Source organism: Panthera pardus, unplaced genomic scaffold (assembly GCF_024362965.1).
Source record: "Panthera pardus isolate Hobbes unplaced genomic scaffold, ASM2436296v1 HiC_scaffold_15, whole genome shotgun sequence".
NCBI classification, from domain to species: domain Eukaryota; kingdom Metazoa; phylum Chordata; class Mammalia; order Carnivora; family Felidae; genus Panthera; species Panthera pardus.
The window spans coordinates 22,079,303-22,098,768 of NW_026526710.1; the positions used below are offsets into that span (position 1 = coordinate 22,079,303).

The 19,466-nt window shown below is 56.0% G+C and overlaps 1 protein-coding gene across 9 annotated transcripts in view; it reads left to right on the forward strand.

Annotated features, from left to right (window-relative positions):
* ARVCF (ARVCF delta catenin family member) overlaps positions 1–19,466 on the forward strand; it is a 49,624-nt gene that overhangs the window by 15,768 nt on the left and 14,390 nt on the right. For 7 of the 9 annotated variants that reach the window (XM_019435559.2, XM_053902256.1, XM_019435560.2 and 4 more), the window contains exon 3: positions 11,940–12,167. In XM_019435559.2, the coding sequence (XP_019291104.2) occupies positions 11,958–12,167 (210 nt within the window). In that variant the 5' untranslated portion in view covers positions 11,940–11,957. Of the gene's footprint in view, positions 1–11,939; positions 12,168–15,806; positions 15,962–19,466 lie in introns of those variants that run through there. The other 2 variants (XM_053902254.1, XM_053902255.1) reach the window with 2 other exon arrangements.

Consider the following 19,466-nt stretch of genomic DNA (forward strand, 5'->3'; position numbering starts at 1 on the left):
TGCTGACAGCAGTGAGCCTGATGCAGGGCTCGAACTCATGAACTGTGAGATCATGACCTGAGCCAAAGTTGGATGCTCAACCAACTAAGCGACCCAGGTGCCCCGGTCTATAATTTTCTTTTATGGCTTGGTATCAGGGTAATAATTCCAGCCTTGTAGAATGGGTTAGTAACTGCTCCTTTCTTGTCAATTTTGGGGGACAGTTTGAAGATTAATGTTAACTCCTCTTTGAATATTTGGTAGAATTCACCAGTGAAGCCATCTGGTCCTGGGCCTTTCTTTTTTGAGAGGATTTTGAATACTGATTCAGTCTCCCTGCTAGTTACAGGTCTGCTCAGGTTTTGTTTCTTCATGGGTCAGTTTTGGTAGATTGTGTGTTTGTAGGAATTTGTTCATTTAGGTTATGCAATTTGTTGGTGTGCAGTTGTTCATAGTACTCTGTTATAATCTTTTTTATTTTAAAATATAAAAGAAAAGGCATATGGAACACAAGAGATGGGTGTTGTTGGGAATTTTTTTTACATTTTTCAAGTTTACTTTTTTAAATTTTTATTTAAAAAAAATTTTTAATGTTTATTTATTTTTGAGAGAGAGAGAGCAAGCAGGGGAGGGGCAGAGAGAGAGGGAGACACAGAATCCAAAGCAGGCTCCAGGCTCTGAGCTGTGAGCATGGAGCCTGATGCGGGGCTCGAACTCATGAACCATGAGATCATGACCTGAGCCGAAGTCAGCTGCTTAACCAGCCGAGCCACCCAGTTACCCCTCAAGTTTATTTTTAAGCAACTGAATTTGTAAAATTAAAATAGCTAAAATGTTCCTTTGTTTTACTTCATTTTTTTTTCAGTTTCACTGAGCGTAATTGATAAACTTGTAAGCTGTTTGAAATGTACATTGTAAGGATTGGATATACAAATATATTGTGAAAACGTTCCTACCTTCTAGTTAATGAACACATCCGTCGTATACTTAACTTTCATGTTTGTGTGTGTACCGGCATCTGTGTGTATCGTTTGGGTTTCTGTTGTTGTTGTTGTTGTTTGGCTTGGCTGAACTTTGTGTTTCATGGATTCATATCTAGTCTCTCTCTCTCTCTCTCTCTCTCTTTTTTTAATACCTAATCTCTTATACTCATCAGCCCACAGATGCACAGATATCCTGAGACAGTAAAAATACTCCCCACAGGCAGCTAACAAAGGACTGCTAGGAACAGCTAGTCATCTTAAGGCACATGGCATATCAGGGCATTGCTGGAAAATACAGTTCAACCTCTCAGCAGCCCTTGTACCCCAAGGGATGTTGCCTGGAGCTTCTGCCTATGGTAGGGTGACCCCCTAATTGAAATAGCCTGGACTTCTCTGGGCAATCTGGTGAGCTCCCAGTGAGCCATGTTTGTTCCCTCCCAGGGAAAGATGGATCATGCGAATGGCAAATCATGACTCTGAAAATCCAGGAATTTCACTATGAAGTTTCCTTAAGGAATTTCAGAGCTAGGTTAACTTTTTTAAAGATCTTGATTTAAGGAGGCCAGGCATCTTGTTTAACAAAGCTGTCAGCTATTCCTGGTTGTAAAAGTGTCTGCAACACAAGAGATGGTGAGTGGGCAAGACGATGTGCAGCTGACATCTGGGGATGGACGATGTCCAGCCCCGCCAGGATGTGGACAGCCTGGTGGAGAATGTGAACCCAGAGTTCAGTGCGCCTGGGTACTGGGAACGTTTGCACAGCCAGCAGATCAGGCGGGGTGGGCCTCCTTCCCATACTGCAGAGCCAATATCAAACATTTAGGAGACTGGGGGAAACATCAGCCTACCAAGAGTGAATTGTAAAATGCCGGAAATAGGCATAGCCACACTTTTCTTAGCTTGTTTTCTGGACAGAAAGCCCCGCTTCTGGCAATGTTGTGGGGTGCCGATCCACTCTTCCTGCCTCAGGGAATTCCTGTTCTGTGGAAGTTTAGCCCTGGGATCTATTTTCTACATCTCCTGTCTTCCCTCTTTCATCAACTTTTTGTCATTTTCTGCTGCTTTGGAAGGACTGCCCCGAGTATGCTTTCTGCTACCTCACTCTGCAGATTTGCTGCCGTGTCCTGTCTGCTGTTGTTTGTTTAAAATCTCCATTGGGTCATCATTTCAGATTGCTCCTTTTCATTATGGTATGTTCCCAATTCATCAGTTCAACACTCTCTTTGACCTTTTGAGGACACGTATCAGCTATTCCCTAATACTTGTGCTAATAAATATGCTAAATGTAATTTAGTGAAACGCAACTCTTCTCGGGTCCTTCAAAGGCAGTAGGATTTGCCCCAGGGTGCTGGTGTGCTGTAGGCAGTTCTGTGCTGGCTGGGTGCTTGTGTCCAGGGTCTGTGGCCCGGCCACCCTCACCTGCTACAGAGAGACGTTGGTGTGGACCAGAGACTGGGGCCATTTGCAGACTGTGGTGCCACAGACAGGCCTGGCTTCAGAGGTCTCAATGCGGGGCAGCAGCCTTGCAGGTGTTCCGGACAGTAACGGGGTCTGTGTAGGATGCTGACCCTTAGCATGAGCCACAATGGCTAAGGAGTGCTAGTCCTACTTTCCCCTCCCCCAGTTAGGACCTGTCAGGACTTTCAGGCTACCCACCACCCATTTTCCGGTGGGGCAGGTGAGGCCCCACAGAGCAGCTATAGTGAGCTCAGCAGCCACCACACAGCATAGGGGGGTGTAAATGTGCCTGTGGGTGTATCATGCATCCTTGGGGGGGGGTGTTCATGCTTCTGTGGGTGGCTGCTCACATGTGCCTGCAGGTGAGTTTTAGGAGGCCCCCAAACTGTAAGCTGCCTTCTGCAGTGTTCCCACCTCCTTTGGGCAGGGGTAGGACACACAGACAAGTCCAGCCCCTAGCAGGCTCTCTTGGTATGTGTGGGTGGGTAGGGGAGCCAGAGAGGACGTGCAGGGCCTGAAGTCTGTGCTGGGGCTGGTGGAGTGGAGCCCCCTGCCCTTTCCCACTGGGTCATTTGCATATAAAAGGCGGGAGTTTGCTGCTGGCTGGAGGTTGGTGGTGTCTGGACCTGTTGCCATGGGCACTCCCTAGCTTCAGGAGCAGCTGAGCTGGCTCCCAGCCTGGAGAGGGGGTTAGGAGCAGCAAGGCTGGTAGCCAGCTAAGTTTCTGGGAGGGAAGGGATGTTTCTGGGGGCCCCAGGAGAGGCCTGAGCTGGCCATGGTCACATGCTTGTTGACCCTGGGCAGAAACAGACTAGAGGGGACTTGGCCCTTTGATGCTGTGGGGCCAGGAGCAAGGGTGGAAGGGCCTGGAACCTCCCTCTGCAGGGCGTGCTCTACTCTTTCACCCACACTCACCTCTGAACCATCTAGAACCAGGTGGCCATGGCTGAAGCCATCATCTCGGGTCTTCCTGGAGGGTCTTCCTGCCACCTTGGTGTTTGTTGGTCCTGTCCCAGGCACTGTACTGGAAAGGCCCAGCAGAGTCTCCCTGCTGGGTCTCCAGTGTTCCTAATGAGGAAATAAATGAGGGACCAACTTTTGCACACATCTCACTCTTCCCCTGGAACCTCCTTTAGAAGGCTGAGGAGGATCTTGCTAAGCCCAGGCCCCAGCAGCAAGGATAGTGAGAACCTGGGCTGGGCTTTATTGGCAGCCCCCCTCTCTATAGGCCCCACCACCCCCACCCCTCCCAGGGCTGTGGAGAAAACTGACCTGCTATTGCTAATGATTGTCCAATGCAGCACATTGGTGCCCGCAAGCAGCTAGCAGGAATGTGACAGGGAAACCAGACAGGGAGGGAGAGGTAGGGGTGGAGGGGGTGCTTATTGACTCAGTGGACACTGCCATGTCAGGGTTGGTCCCTTGGCAGCCTCTCTGGGACCCGCGTAGAGCTGCCCACAAAAGGGATTGATCTCTCCTGGGGCCAGCTCTACCCCCAGCTGCTGCCCCAGGGCCATGATCCCCCACCCCAGTGGCTTAGTTAGCAAAGCTGCAGTGGGTCAGATTGAGGTTGCTTGGGGAGGGCTGCCGGGCAGGGTGCCCAGCATGCAGGGGCACTGCCAAGTGCCTGGTCAGCAGCCGTCAGGGTGGCAAGGACCTACAGGCTGGGGTGGGGAGGGGTTCCACTGCTGGGAGCCCGGTAGGGTGAACCTCCCTCTCTGTGGGATGGGGCCCTGACAAGGCAGCCTCCTCACTGGAGTGTGGGCAGGAGTGCTCTGTGCTGGGTCCCTGTCACCAGGCCCACATTGCCCTCAGGGTCTCATTTCCCCTACCCTAGAGCAAACTATGTTATAGCCAGTTTCCCTCTTACACAAGTCTGTCCTGAGGTTGTTTCTGCAGCAGGCCTGCGCTAGGCCACAGAACTGGGCCAGTTGCATTCTCCCTGGGGCCAGCAGGCAAAGATAGGCACCCCCTATAGGAGGGGAAGCCAGGTGAGAGAAGCGAGGGACCATGAGCTGGGATGCCATGCACAGCCCCCTCAGCAGATCTGTTGCCAGACTTGCTGTCATCTGACTTGTCTGCCCACCAAGCACTTCCCGTGCCCAGTCCCCATTGGGTCTTGAGCCTGGTTTCCCATCAGGCAGGAGTTTCCCCATAGCCACTTATCTAGGCAGAACGTGTTCCTTGTCAAAATGATGAGGAAGACATGGAAAATCCCCCAGACTCTAGCAGAGAGCTGTGGGGCTTATCCCAAGGACACTTCTGTGGGCAGCTGGGGCAGGTGGCACTGCGGCGGGGGGTTTCGTTCTAGCTGCTAATCACCAGGCTCTCCCATACTAGCTTCCTTGGCTCTGCAACGCAAGAGGGGGATAGCTGGGCTGAGGGGCCCTGCCTCACCACACCCTCCCCCCAAAGGCTTATTGGCCACAGGCTCCTGGGGGCTGCACCTCCACTGCCCCTCAAAGGGGCTTTGTGCCACCACAAAGAGGCTCTGTCCCTCACAGAGAAGCCTGGGTGTTGCCATGGTGATAGAGGGGGCCAGGAAGAAGGGGGTCCACCATCTTGTGGGGGGGGGGAAGGGTGTTCCTGGTATACACAGGCTGGTAGCCAGTGTGGGTGACTGCTGTATCTGCCTCACTGTGGCCCTTGACCTGGCTGGACAGCTGCCCAGCTATACCTCAGTGGGGCTATCAGGATATTTCATGGGCCCCTTGGCTCCTCAGTAGGGACTGGGCTCCCAGGCTCTGGTGCCAATCGGATCTGTCTGCATTTGGTCCCAGCCTGGCCTTGAGCCTCAGCCCCCTCCTCAGGAATGCCTTGGTCTTTTGCACACCCCAGAGTGTGGTAGGGTGGCACTCTGAGCCTGAACCCTCATCACTGCCCCAGCATGCTGCTCTGCTGCCCTTGAGATAGAGTGTATGTTGGGGAGGGTGTGAGTATGAGTCTCTGCTGGAAGAGATGAGGGAGCCACTCAAGTTCCCTTGGTGGCATTGGTGTTGGAAGCAGCAAACTAGCCAGCTTCCACACAGTAGGATACCCTGGCGCTTGACCATTCCATTGCCCCCCGCCCAGTTTCCCCATTCATGACCAAGGTGGAGTGGGTGGCTACTGGTGCAAGCAGAGAGGGCAGTGGGACTGCCAGTCCCCACCCTCTCCATTTAGAGCCCCATGGCTCCCCAGCCCTGGGGACTTGAGCCCTTGGGGTGCTCCTGGACTGGCTGTAACAGAGACCCCAGAGGAGGTGGATCCTTGCTGCCCATACCCACACTTGGAACCTGCAGGGCATCACCCTTGGGCTATGGCTGCAGCTGGAATCTGGGTCAGGTACAGGAGGGACAGCAAGGGGACTTCCCTGAATACCAGCCTGGGGCCTGGGGGAGAGCTATCCATCTCCATTCCATGAGTTCTGACAGGCACTTCCCAGGGAACCAAGGAGACTTGGGGTGTGCCATAGCTGGCACATGGAGCAAGTATCTGAGACCTGCCCCAGTGGGAATCTCAGGCCACCCCTTTAGGTGCCTCTCATGGTGGCCCCTTGTGCTCAGGCCTCCCACCGAGGAAAAGCAGCTGGTATACTCACCTGCCTCTCCCTGCACTCGCATCCAGGTGAGGCCTGCCTCTGCCATGTCCAGCCCACAGTCACCCAGTCACTCCTAGTCCCAGGCTCTCAGCTCCCACTCTTCAAGCTCTCTGGGCCCTTACAGGTGTCCCTGCCTGATGTGTCCCTGAGCCTCCTGCATCAAGTACTGCCACAGCCCCCTTGTCCTTTTGATTACCTGCTCAGCATCCCCCTTGTCCTGGAGCTAAGCAGTGCTGCCTTGGACCTGGCCTGCACTTGGCCTAGGGTGCCCCATTGGCACAGGGGAAGAGCCCTCCCTCCCCAGACTGTTCTCCCTGCACATGTGAGTTGTCCTCCATATGATCATCAGATGGGTGCTGCTGGGTGCCTGTGTGGATAGCCTGGGGGCAGGAGGTCACTAAGGGGCCATCTCTCCAACCCTCACCCCCACCATGGCGTCTGGTCACTTGCAACAGGGGTACCTCCTCTGCTGGGGAAATCTAATTTCCAGGCTAAATCCAATTATGGCTCTATCAGCTCCCTGAAAATCCCTCTGCTTCCCTTGATCTGCAAGGGGTACTGCTCAGGCCCCTGGGGAGCTGAATTCCCAGTCTTCCTTGTTCACTTGCCGGCCTGCTAGGGCAGGTGGCTGCTTTTCCGTCTCTTCCTTACCTTCAACTATAGCAGTAACTCGGGTCCTCACAGAGCACTGGCAACACTGGTGGGTACAGAACTTTGCCGCCCAGAGTGCCCCAGCGGCCTGAAAGGCCTTTCCTTCCAGTCTTTTCTCAGGGTGCGTGCACGCTTGATGGTGTCCACGTTCATTGCTCTGCATCTTATATCTCTGGCCACATCCCTTGTTTATAGCCTTTACTCACTTGGAGTTGAGGTTCTGGTTTTTCCTTATTGACTTGCAAGAGTACCTTCTAGATGAAGGGTGTCACTTTACTGCTGGATGTTACAAAGACCTAATCCCAAGGTGTTGATTGTCTTTTGGTTGTCTTTATATTTTTTCTCCCACTTTCTGTTATGGAAGGTTGTAAATGCACAGAGATAGAGGGGCTAGTGTGACATGTCCCCACGTGTCCCTCACCAGCTTCCACTGTGATGAAGTCAAGGTCTAGAAGCAAGTTATCATCTTTTGTCTGAAATGCTCACTGCATATGTTACTGTAAATGGTGTCACTTTAAAAACCAAAACCAAAAAACCATAACCACAATACGTGGCCCTTTTTTGGGGGGGGGATGTACAGTAATGGTTCGTTTTCACAAAGTCAAGCTGGTTTGTCTTTCCTTGGCAATTTCTTCCACTGCTTTGAGGTTAAGAATAGCCTCCTCCTGCCCAGACAGCCCAGGCCCTACACTGACTTGGGAGCAACACTATAGTCCTGGGTGGGACAGGCAGACATGGACTCCGCCCTGTGTGAACCCCACGGCCCAGGCTCCAGCCTTGGCTCAGTGCCCATCCTTGCGTGCTGGCCAGAAGCTATCCCCGCAGCTGTGGGTACCATCTGACCACAGTAGGGGTGACAGGGTAAAAATGGGCTCCCCATGAGGCCTGGCCAGCAGTGTTGGGAGCAAGTCTCCATGCTGGCAGTGTTGAGGATAGGGGAAATGATGCCCTCCCAGGCAAAGGGGCTTTGACACTACCAGGCCTGGATTCTGCTTCTGCTTACACCATTTCCTCCCTATCTGGGAGGGGGGGCAAGTGGGGCAGAATGAGGTTCAACCAGTGGCCAGTCCCCTCTCTCCCCTCTTGGGGGACAGCTGGCAGTGTGCCGACAGATGGCCGGCAAGGGGTCGGGACTGGCGCCCAGGCCTCCTGCCTGCCTCCCCCTGCCGTCCTGACCCTTAGGAAATTCCTCTAATTCCTCAACCCAGATTGGACTCAGGCCCCATAATTTGATTTTCTGGAGCAGGGTTTGGCTGGACTCCTTATGAGGAGGAATGTCTGGGTCAGCAGGAAGACATCAAATGTGGGTTTAGGTTTCCAGGGAATGATCAGCATCTCCCCATAGTTCCTCTAATCGTGCCTTTGCTTTCCTGATGGAGCAAGTGCTAGCCACAGTCGTGTCCCAGAGTGTTCAGGGTCCAGGCTCCCTCTACCCAGTAGTGTTTCAGAGCCTTGTTCTTACCCACCTGCCTACCCATTCATCCACCCATCTGACTATCTACCCACCCACCCCTTGTACCCATTCATCCACCTATCTGACTATCAACCCCCCGATGACCTTGTACCCATTCACCTGCCTATCTGACTGTCCAGCCATCTCTCCATCCAGTGCCATCCTTTCACACAACCAGCCCTCTCCATCCACTGCCATCCTCTTACACAACCACCCACTCACCCTCCTATCCACACATTTGTTCACTCATTCATGCATTTCTCCTTCCGTCCAGCCTCCTGTCCTTCCATCCCTCTATCCACTCAGCACCTGTGGTCACTCCTGGAGTGTCCAGGTGAGGGCAGGCTTTCCCCAGGTTCACCACTTTCACTCCTGCCCGGGACAGGTGAGGTTGGCTCTGCACTGCATGCTCATTCCTGTCTTCTTGCTAAGTCAACTCCACAGGTGGTTGGGCATGCTGAGAAGCAGCCTCCACCAAGGACTGCCAAACCAGCGGTGGGGGTCTGGGTGGGGATTGTGAGGGGTTGACCTGATGGACAGTGTGGGACCCTTGCCAGGTGAATAGAAGCTGTGATGACACTGGCCAGAGAGGAGAGCAAGGGTGAGCTGAGACCCCACAAGTGTGGTGCTTCCCTGCCTGCCCTAGGCCTTCCCAGTCTGGTGCCCACCCCTCCCCAGGATTGGGCCCTGCCCCGACACCCCTCTGGGGAAAATGTCTTTAAAGTCTCATGGTCCATTGGGGCGCCTGGGTGGCTCAGTAAGTTTAATGTCAGACTCGGCTTCAGCTCAGGTTATGATCTCATAGTTCATGGGTTTGAGCCCCATGTCTGGCTCTGCGCTGCCAGTGCAGAGCCTGATTGGGATTCTCTCTCTCTGCCCCTCCTCCTGTGCTCACTTGCTTGCTCTCTCTCTCTCTCTCTCTGTCTCTCAAAATGTAAGTAAATAAACTAAAAAGTATATTTAAAAATCTCATAGTTGATCTTTTTAATTTATTTTTTAACATTTATTTATTTTGGCAGGGGGCACAGCATGAGTGGGGGAGGGGCAGAGAGAGAGGAGAGAGAATCCTAGGCAGGCTCCATGCTGTCAGCACAAAGCTGATGTAGGACTCAAACTCATGAAACCATGAGATCATGACCTGAGCCAAGATCAAGAGTCAGATGCTTAACTGACTGAGCCACCCAGGTGCCCCAGTCTCATGGTCAATCTTAAAAATTCATGTACAATTTGCTTCCATGTCATCACATATTTATTGTTTTAATATAAAAATAGCATTTGAGTTACCATCCGAAAAGCTGCTCTCTGGGATGCTGGCCTGGCTCACCTGTACCTACACGTGCTCCTATGCACAGGCTATGCACCTCAGACCCAGGAAGGCCACCATGTCACAAAAGTAGGCTTAGGTCTTCCCTGCTTCCTGGATGTCCTCAGCCAGCACCATGCCTCTTGGATACCCCAGGGCTACACTTAAGGCAGGTGAGGAGGGGACTCCATGCCCAGCATCCCTGCCCACAGGCAGACAGAGGGGTACACCCTCGGGCTGGGGTGGAGGGCATGGGCCCCAGACCCAGAGTCTCTGCTCTTTGTGGACGGCTGCAGGGCACTCTTCCTCCAAGCTGGCTGGCATTTCAGGGTGTCTCCTGGGAGGCACACAGTCATTTAGCTCCAGCTGAGAGAACTGGGCAATGGAAAGGTCAGTATGGGTTTGGCCACCTTCTCACCATAGTCTTAGATTTCTGGGCCCTAGCTGGGTGGATGGGGGCAGTCAAAGTAAGTAGATACCATAGGCTTCTTGGACCTCAGAGTTGGGATATGCTGGAGGGCCTGGAGCAGGAAAGCTGGAGGCCAGTGCTGCCCCCTCAGCTGCTATCCCCAGGGTCTGTAGCCCTAGCCTGGTCCTGCTGGGAGCAGGAAAGGGGAGCCTGAGGTCAGTCAGGAACCCATGTCTCGGCACAAGGAGGAAGGGCAATCCTAGATATGAGGCCCGTAGATTTCCTGATCATCACCTCCCAGAGCCTTGAGACCCATGCTGCAACCAAGGGCTTGAGTGACCTGGCTCCACCTCCTGTCCCACCTTGTGCTGCCCTCCAGGGAGGAAGACCCCACCCATGCCCACCTGGGGCTACCAGGTTCAGTCTATCCATGCACAAGTCCTAGTGCCTACGTGACACTGCATGGGGCCTGTGTGTGTCTGGGACCCGTGCCTAGGCAACAGTGGATGTGCACAGAAGGCTGTGTGCCCACAGCCATGGACATACCATGCTGTTTGTCCTCCATTCCCTGTTGGCCAGAGGACCCAGTCTATAACTCACTCCCCTCATTCCCCCCAAGCTCCTCCCCTGCCCCCTTGCCAGCTACTGCCTCTTCTAGCTGGCCATGCTGATTTCACTGCCCCTCTGCTAGGTCACACTGATGGTTTTATTTGCGTGACAGGTGTTGGAGAAATGAAGCTCAGCTTCTGGGACCTATGTTGATCTCTTGCCTTCAATGGGCCTTGGTTTCCCCAGCTTCACAGTGGGTTGGGCTCTATGGTGTCTTTTCACCTCGAAGTACACCCGTTCCCCCCAACCCTGTCCCTCGCTCAGCTGGTACCAGTGATCAGGCCCAGCACTGACCCCCCCCTCCTTTCTAGGATTCTGTTCTTAAAGCTGGCTCCACCTGGGCCAGTGAGCAGCAGAGCTGGCCCTCCAGGGGTGCTACCCACTGTGCCGTGTCTCTAAGCTCAGCCCCTATGTTGTGCAGGGGCACAGGGGCTGGCAGAGTCAGCTTCAACTGGTTGGGGTGGGCCGGGCCAGGAGGAGGCCCCGAGCAGGACTGGGCACTGCACCACAGTGCCTAGTGGTATGGCTGCATGGCCTGCACCCTGCCTGCTGCCATGCACCTGGGTCTGTGCTCCACATGCTTCCCCTGCTTCTTTTTGTTCATGAAAAACAAATATGCTGGGCAGCCAGGGAGCAAGCAGCGAGGAAAGTGCTGGCTTGTTGCAGCTGCCAAGTCCCTGCCACCCCCACCCACCATCCTGGGGCCCTCAGGAACAGCAGTGGGCAGGGCCCCAGGCAGGCCTGACCTTCCCCACAGACTGGGCCTCAGATGCCTGGGACCCTGCCCTCAACCTCCCTCCAGGTCAGGCATGAGGCACATGGGCCACTTCTTGGTGCAGAATCTCAACCAGGCTAAACTTGAATTTTACTCTGCCATGTGGGTAAATGCCACTCTCGTTCCCAGCCAGTGTGGCTGTGAGTGGAGGCCCGACTGCTGGTCTGTAGACCAGTGTCATCTCCTCACCTGCCTCAGTATCTGACCCACCAGGAGGCCATGGAATGGCTTCTGTCTCCCTGCCCGCTGGTACAGCAGCTCTGCCACACCAGCTGTGTGGCTGTGGATGGGTTTCCCAATTTCTTTGGGCCACAGAGCATCTGCCTCAGTGAGGTGGGTCTGTGCTGGCCCCATGAGGTTGGGATGAACTGGCATGTGCTATGGACAGCAGAGGCCCTGGGAAGTCTGAGAGGTTGTCACACCAGCTCTTCCTACCCTTCCCTTCCCAGAGGACTCTGGGATACCCAGAACCTCAGGTTCTGCTGAACCTGGCAGGAAGCAGGGGCTCCCGGCTGAGAGCCCTACACTCTTTAGGGAGGGAGCCTGCTGCTTCTGGCCAGCCTCAGATTAACGGCTTTTAATTTAGAATTTAATCAATGCAGCTTCTCTCTGGAGAGCTGGATGCTCTGGTCTGGGAGTGAGTCCTATGATCTATGTGTGCAGTGGGCAGGGGGCCTATGATGGCCTCTCTAGGCCTCCACCCCAGCCCCACCTTGACCACGCTCTGCTTTGCCTGCAGCCTGCCGGCATCCTGGTCATGGAGGACTGCAACGTGCACTCAGCTGCCAGCATCCTGGCCTCAGTGAAGGAGCAGGAGGCCCGCTTTGAGAGACTGACGCGAGCTCTGGAGCAGGAGAGGCGCCATGTTGCCTTGCAGCTGGAGCGCGCCCAGCAGCCTGGTGTGGGCAGTGGTGGTGTGGGCAGTGGGCAGCCCCTGCCGGTGGCTTGGCAACAGCTGGTCCTGCAGGTAACACCCCAGTGAGTCAGGAAGGGTGAAAATGGCCAAGTTGGGAAACAATCAAGGGGCCTTGGTGGACCACAAGCCAGCATTGAATTGAATGATTTATTGCAAGACTTCCTGGGACTTCTGAGGAGGGGAGGAAAATGGGACCCCAAGGGGGGCTGGAAGTCTCACTTGGGTGTGTAGGACACCAAGTGATGAATGGGCAGGACACAGCCCAATCCTCAGAATGGCACCCTCCACTCAAGTGAGTCCTCAGAGCCCAGGCAGCTGGGCAAGGTCTGTTCTGAGCAGCTCAGTGGTCACCCTGGTGACTGGGTTTTTCCAGTCCTGGAGTCTCCTTGCCATGGTATTCTCCTTCGTTGCATGCATCAGTGAGTCAGCCCTAGGGTAAGGCTCGAGCAAGGCCCCAGGCTCTGACTGCAGCTCAGAGGGTGACCTAGAATGCTCAATTTCCCCACCAGCCATTGCCCTTAGACTGGGCTCAGGCCCCAACTCAGCCCCAAGATGCATGGAGCCTTGTCTGCTCTGAGGCCAGGTCCTGAGAACTTTAAAGTCAGGAGTCAGATGGCCAGGACTCCTCCTTCCACCACTGTATCCCAGGGCCTGATCTACGGATGGGGCAGGAAGAGCACCGGCTTATGGAGTGGTAGGGGCAGAATGAGAAAACGTGGGATATCTGGAGTTTGGTGTGATTTTTCAGTTCATATTGTTACTTTTCAGTTCATATTATTGACTGAGGCACAAGGCAGGCGATAGGCAGGGCAGAGCTGTCCCTGGTGGCTCCCTGGGTAGGAGTCCACCCTACAGGACTTCCACTGTTGCCCCTTCTCACTACCTGTCCCAGAGGCCTGGGGTGCCATGGCCTCCTGAGTCTTCAGGGTTTCTCAGAATGACCCTAGAGGATCCTGCCAGTAGTGTTCTCAGTTTCCCTGGTTCACCTCCATGAGCAGGCATAGCACCATTGCCTTCCAAAACCTGGCAGCCACACCTCCTCGCAGTGTGTCCCCCAGTACATGCTCTGGTCACTGGGCCCCAGCTCCAGGGAACCAGATAGACTGCTGGCAGCTTGAGGCAGCCTGGACCTCTGTGGCTGGACAGAAAGGGAGGAAGGTATTGGTCTCGATTGAGACTGACCCATTTGGGCTAGCTTTGCCTAGCTAGGGCATGGAGGGCTCAGAAGCAACAGCCTGTGTCAGGTTGGGGGACCTGGCAAGTGATCTTAACCCCAAGAGCCTTGATGTTCTCATTTGTCTGTGGGCAATCCACATGCACAGCTCAGCATGGCATACAGTCAGACATGTCTCCAGAGGGCCCAGACCCACCAGCAGCCCCCACCATTGGGGAGCTGTCTTTCCAAGCCCCTGGTGCTGAGGTGGGCCACAGAGCCAGTCCATAGGAGGCCAGGCCTGAGGCAGGATGGGGCTAGGTGCTAGAGCCATCCCCTCCACCCCCTGGATCTCAGGCACTCCAAAGGGTGAGGCCTGTACCCCCAGATGTGGTTGGGGAGCAGAGCAGCCCAGCTGGGGCACATGGGGACAGTGGCAGTCAGTGACCTTGAGGCCATCCTTCAGGCGCCAGGCTCTCTATCTAGTCCTCCCAGGCCGGAAAGGTCTTTAGCCTCCAGCCCAGAGGGTTGATGCCCCCACAGAAAGATGTTCCCATAGCCTGGAGCTGCCCTGGCTTCCTTGGGGCTGTGAACTAAAGACCTCAGGCCACCACCCCTCCCGACCCCTCCCCACCCACTGCCCTCCCGGCCAGCCTTTGGTTTTCTGTCTCTTGGGAGGAGATGGTTTTCTCAGGGTGAGATCGGAGAGAGCATGTGTTCCCAGGGCTGTGGCTAGACTGGCAGGGCTGATGGGGACATTGGGGCCATATCCGCTGGCCAGGCCTGGCAGCCTTGATGCCAAAACTGCTTCCCAGATTTGTCTCAGCAAGAGATGCCCAGTGACCTACCTGCTGAGCCCAGGGCTTCCTGGAGCTGGTCTTCAGGGTCAGAGCTGGAATCTGTGAAGCTCAGGGCCAGTGGCAGGACAGGTAGCTGGGGCTCAGGGGTTGAGAGGCTAAGGGCTACTGCCATGCTCCCCAGATTGTGCCACTGTCGTGGCCACCTGCCCTTAATCCTCCAGCAGGAAGAGCTCCACCCCACCAAACAGCTGGCTGGAGCAGGGCTGGCCCTCACTAGCCCTCACCAGCCCTTACCGGCCTCTCCTCATGGGAGAACACCTTTAGTGACCTTGCCAGCCATGGGTTAGGCCAAGGTGGGTATGTGGCTGGGGCACTAGCAGCTGGTGAAATTTGGGAGAAGGCCGAAGCAGCTCAAATGTAAGTTCTTCAGGGGAGTGGTCCAGTTCCTCCTGCTGCTGCTCCTATCCCAGGTGGCTCCATGTGAGGTTGCCATGGATGGAGGATACAGGGGCCAGTGGTCAGGGCAACTCATCCCTGTGCAGGTGGGAAAACTGAGGCTCAGATCCACATGCGGTGGATACCCAGAGTGCTTGAGTATGCTGGCTGCATGGGCTATGTACATGACATGTCCAGGAAGAAGAGTGGCCCCTGGGGGGCTGGCTGGGTTTTCTGAGTGGGGTCTAGGGAGAAGCAGGAGGGGGCAGGAACCCCAGGCCCTGCCCTTCTCTCTTGCCAGACCCATGGACCTCCTTGGGCTTGCCCTTGCTGTTATTATCTCAGAGCCTAGTGCCCTTATTCATGATATAAGAGTCATTGGCTTGCCTTTGTAGGGTATGACCCAGGAGAGCCCCAGCCCAAACCAGCCTTCTGTGTCTGCGTTTCCATCCAGGACAGCCAGACTCCCCAGGGTGTGGCCATACCTTCACGCTAGGCTGGAGTGCACCCTAGTTTGGAGAAGCTCTGATTAAACCAGACCCTCTGATACCACTCCCCACCCACCACTTCCCAGTGGATCAAAGGCATGGAAGAGAGAGTGTCTGAAGCTAGTTTGGCTCAAGAGCTTTCACCCAGGGTCATCTAACAATTGAGCACCCCCCCACCCCCATTTGATCTGCTCTGACACCTATCAGAGAGTGGGGGGCCTCTGTATCTTGATGGGGAGAACCCAAGACAAGTGGATCAGTGCAGGTCCATTTGGCAGGCCCCAACTGAGGCTCTGTCCGGGTCCGTCATGGGGTTTTGGGCAAGGGCCTGGACCAGATCTGGAAGTCCCGAGAGGCCTTGCGGTGCTGACATCGTTGTAACAACTGTCTGATCAGCCCTCATTTCACAGCAGGGGGCAACTAATCGAAGTTAGAGCAGCTTGTACTATTGAGGATGGCTGCATTGGCCCCTGCTCTGCCAGAACTCTTTCCCCAATTCTACACGGGGAGGGGCCCGTGAACTCTTATACTGGAGGCAAAATGAGTCCTGGGAAGCAGGACTTGGCCAAAGTCACTCGGCGGGAAAATGTCACTCCAACGGTGGGGAGGAGAGGAACGAGGAGCCCAGACGCGCTGCCGCAGAGTTAGGGGCAACCCTGGCCTGGCTGCAGAGCCGCGCTCTGCGGGGGTAGGGGGCGGGACCTCGCCCCGCCCCACCGACCCCCGCCCCGCCCCGCCCCGCCTGGGCGCGGCCCCGCTCCATTGGCTGCTAGCCGTGACCGCCGCCAGATCCGCCCCCGCGGGGAGCGAGTCCGCCGAGCCCGAGCCCGAGCGGCCGAGGCGCCGGAGCCGATCCCGGTTCAGCTGCCGCCGCCGCTGCCGCTGCCGCCGCCGCCGCCGCCGCCCTTAACGACCCGAGCCCCCCATCCCCCCGCCGAGCCCGGCCCGATGCCGGCCGAACTCAGACAGGTTGGAGGGAACTTGGTCCCAGGCGTGGGGGCACCATCCCTGGGGCCCGGCGGCGGAGGGCGGGGCGCCGGCCTTCCCGGGAGGACCTGCTTTTGTTCCGTGGAGCTGCCGGCCGAAGGCGGCTATTGTCTGTGCCTCGGACCGGCGCCGCCGTTCGGCCCGGGGCGGGCGGGGCGGTGGAGTGAGAGCGATGCCCGGGGCGGGGGGGCCGGGGGGGGGAGTGTGCAAGGCGCGGGGTGGGGCCACGAGGTCTCTGGGGATCGGGTGCAAGGACCCCAGGCGGTGCGACTCCGCGCCAAGAAGAAGGCAGGGATCGGGGTGGGTGCACCGTAAGGCAGCGCCCAGGGCAGGTGCCTAGGTCTTGGGTGGTGGGTGAGAGCCTTCCTGAGCAGCCGCTCCGTGCAGGAGGGATGCCGAGTCAAGAGAGAGCAGCCGGGCTAGGCCTCCTGCTCCCTGGGGAGCTTGGTGGGCCTCCCCTCCCCTTCACACTCCCAGCGCGGGCTCTGACTCTGGGGACCTGAGAAGGCGCTTCCGGAGCTTTAATGGAAGCCCTGTCTGCCTCGGCAGCGCACGTGAGGGGAGCGGTGGAGGAGGGCCCTGCCCACGTGCGGAGGCGGGAGGGGGTCTCTGAGGGAAACCCGGTCAGTCAACCTCCCAGTACTGGGAAGGAGCTGGAAGGAGGCGTGTGGGCTACCCGCACCTTGTACTCAGAGTGTTTGTGGTCCAGTAACAGGCAGGGAAACTGAGGCTGACTGGAGGAGCAACTGCCCCAGGCCCTTTGTGATTAGGGGGTAGATCACTCCTGCCTACCTTTGGCAGCTGGGTTTCTGCTTGCTGTGCATCTCTGGTATGGCCCCTAGGGTCTGGCCAGTGACTGTCCCAGAGATCTAGGGGTCAGCTGGGGGGAGTTGGGGCCATTGTGTAGCTGTTGGATGTGGGCTGGGCTTGGAGAAACTGCGATGGGTGAAGCCAGCCCTGCTATCCCCTGCAACGCTGCAACCAGTGGTGTCTGCTGGGCACCAACTGCCCCCTGGCCTCTTGGCCACTCAGTGTAGACTGCAAGCCCTGGCAGGTGGACTGCTGCTGTGGAGGTGTGAGCTCCCCATCTGCCAGGGCTGGGCAGAGGCTGTGGGCATCAAGAGATGACATCTGTGGTAGCCAAGGGCTCACTCTCTGGTGAGAGACCCAGCCTGGATTGTCTTGGACTCTATCCGTGATGACTGTGCTGGGGGTGGAGGGGGCAGGGGGACACTTTCATTCCTTTACTCTTCCACTCGTTCATTCATTCATTCATTCATTCATTCATTTATTCAGTACCAGCTGTCTTGTGCCCTCTGTGAGCCAGGACTAGGGATTGTGGGAACCAGGTATGGTATCCCACCTTAACGCATTCCCTGTGTGCAGGTGAAACCATGGACAGGGTGGGGCACCTGCCCTGAGGTTTGTTTTTCATGATACCTACCATGAGTTCTCATCTATCAAGTGCAGTTCGTGAGCCTCTGCGACCCCAGTCCAGACTCCACCATTGTAACTTGGCTTGTATCCCTGTTCCTTCTCTCTGCCATTCCCACATGTACCTCAGAGGTTATTGTGGGCTTTTGCCCAGGTGGCTGCCCCTCTACACATTGTCCCACATTGTTTCCTACTCCCCACATTCCTTAGATCAGGCCACAAAGGTGGGACTGGCACTATCCCCCTTGTCCCATGGCCTTGATACCCTGGGTACTTCCCACTTCCAGATGAGGAAGCTGAGCTCCAGGTGTGTGACAGAGCCTAGGGCCCTCTTGCTATGCCCAGCTCCATGCCTCTGGGGACCCTCTCGAGAGCAGTGGTGACTGGTTGTGGGTTTACCTCTCTGAGTACTGGCAACTCTGGCTCTGGGCTTGGAGTCTTGGGCCACTCCCCTCCCACAAGTTCAAGGGAGCCCATGGGGAACCCCAGGTCTGGACAGGAGCCCCACTCTGGGCCAGACCTGTGGGCCATGGACGAGGTAGACCATGGATGGGAGTGCCAGGGGATAGTTTGGGCCCTGGAGGTAGGTAATGGGAGGCAGGTCAGTGGTCCCAGGAAGAGGGGCAAGAATGAAGTTAGGGCTGGGGAAAGGTGACAAGAGACAGTCGACAGGATTTGGCAAGATTTGGGATATGGAGAAGGGCTAAGGGTGGTGTGTCCAGGCTGGTGCCTGTGTCTGGGGTGCAGGGGGGAACCTCAGGTGCAGGGCCAGGGGTCCCTGGGGTATGCTGTAGGTGGACCTGCAGCCCTAGACCAGTGTCTTGAAGCCAGTTGAGGGGATGCAGTCACCCTGGGCAACTGCCTCTATTGAGTGCCAACTGTGTGCTGGTCATCAGTCCATCCCATGTCACTACGCCAAAGATGTTATAGAGGCCTGAGCATCAGGTTGACCTTGGGCCTTTCCCTACTGTAGGCTTTTGGTTCCCCACTCTGCTGCCAGCTCTGAAACTCCCATAGTGAGTGGTTGAGTGGATGTCTAGGGAGTTGGACACAGAGATAGGAGGTAGGAGGAGGTGATGGGATGTGTTCATATGTGCAAGTCCCTCCGGAGGCAGTGGGCACTGTGCACTGGGGGCTGTTAGGGTTGATGTGCTTGGGTCTGTGCACTGGGCTGGGTGCTCATACATACGTATGTATATGTGCATACGTCCCTGTTGGAGGAACCAGGTACGTGCATGTGTATCTAGGTCCTTATCTGCATGTGTGCCCAGGAGTGTGTAACGGGGGCCAGGCCTTCCTGTGATCACAGGCTGACTCACGCTCCTGCTTGCCTGCCCGTCTGGGTGAAGTCATCACCCATTTTTAGCTCCCTGAGGTCATTTGCCAGTGGGGCTCTTGGGGCCTCAGGATCCCACTACCGGGCTGCCTGGGTTGGGTATTAGTAGGTGATGCTGCAGGGTTGTCAGGCCTCATTGGCAGAGGGTGGGGGGGGTGAACTTGGCTCTCCTAGACCTGCATCCCTTTGTCTCCCACTGCACTGTGTCAGACCCTCACCATAGACTAGAGTGAGAATAAACTGAGCCTCAGAGTAGCATTGAGGTCTGAGGTTTGCTTACTCCTCCTCCTCCCTCCTCACACTCACCCCCTAACCAGGGAGTAGGAGGCTCTTCTCTGAGAGTGTTAATTATGCAAATGTATGCAAGTCTACTCAGGGCCCATGCCCTCCTGACAGTGCTCTGGTCCCCTCCTGTCAGTCTTGCTCTGAACCCCTCCCCTTCACTTACAGCCACCAACATGTGGTCCTAGACCCCTCCATGCCTGGCTCCCAGAGCCTGGCAGAGAGCTCAGTGCCTGCCACACATTTGCTCCCATAGTTGCCAAATACAGGTGGGGTAGCCGAGGCCTCAGCAGTGACAGGCTGTCCCTGAATCTGCTCCAGAACTATCTCCCAATGCCCTCAGAGAAGAGGCCAGGCCACCTTGCCTGGCAGCTCACCAGCATGTCCCTATTTAGGGTCTCAGTTTATTCTCTTTCCCAGGGAACATGTTCCTCC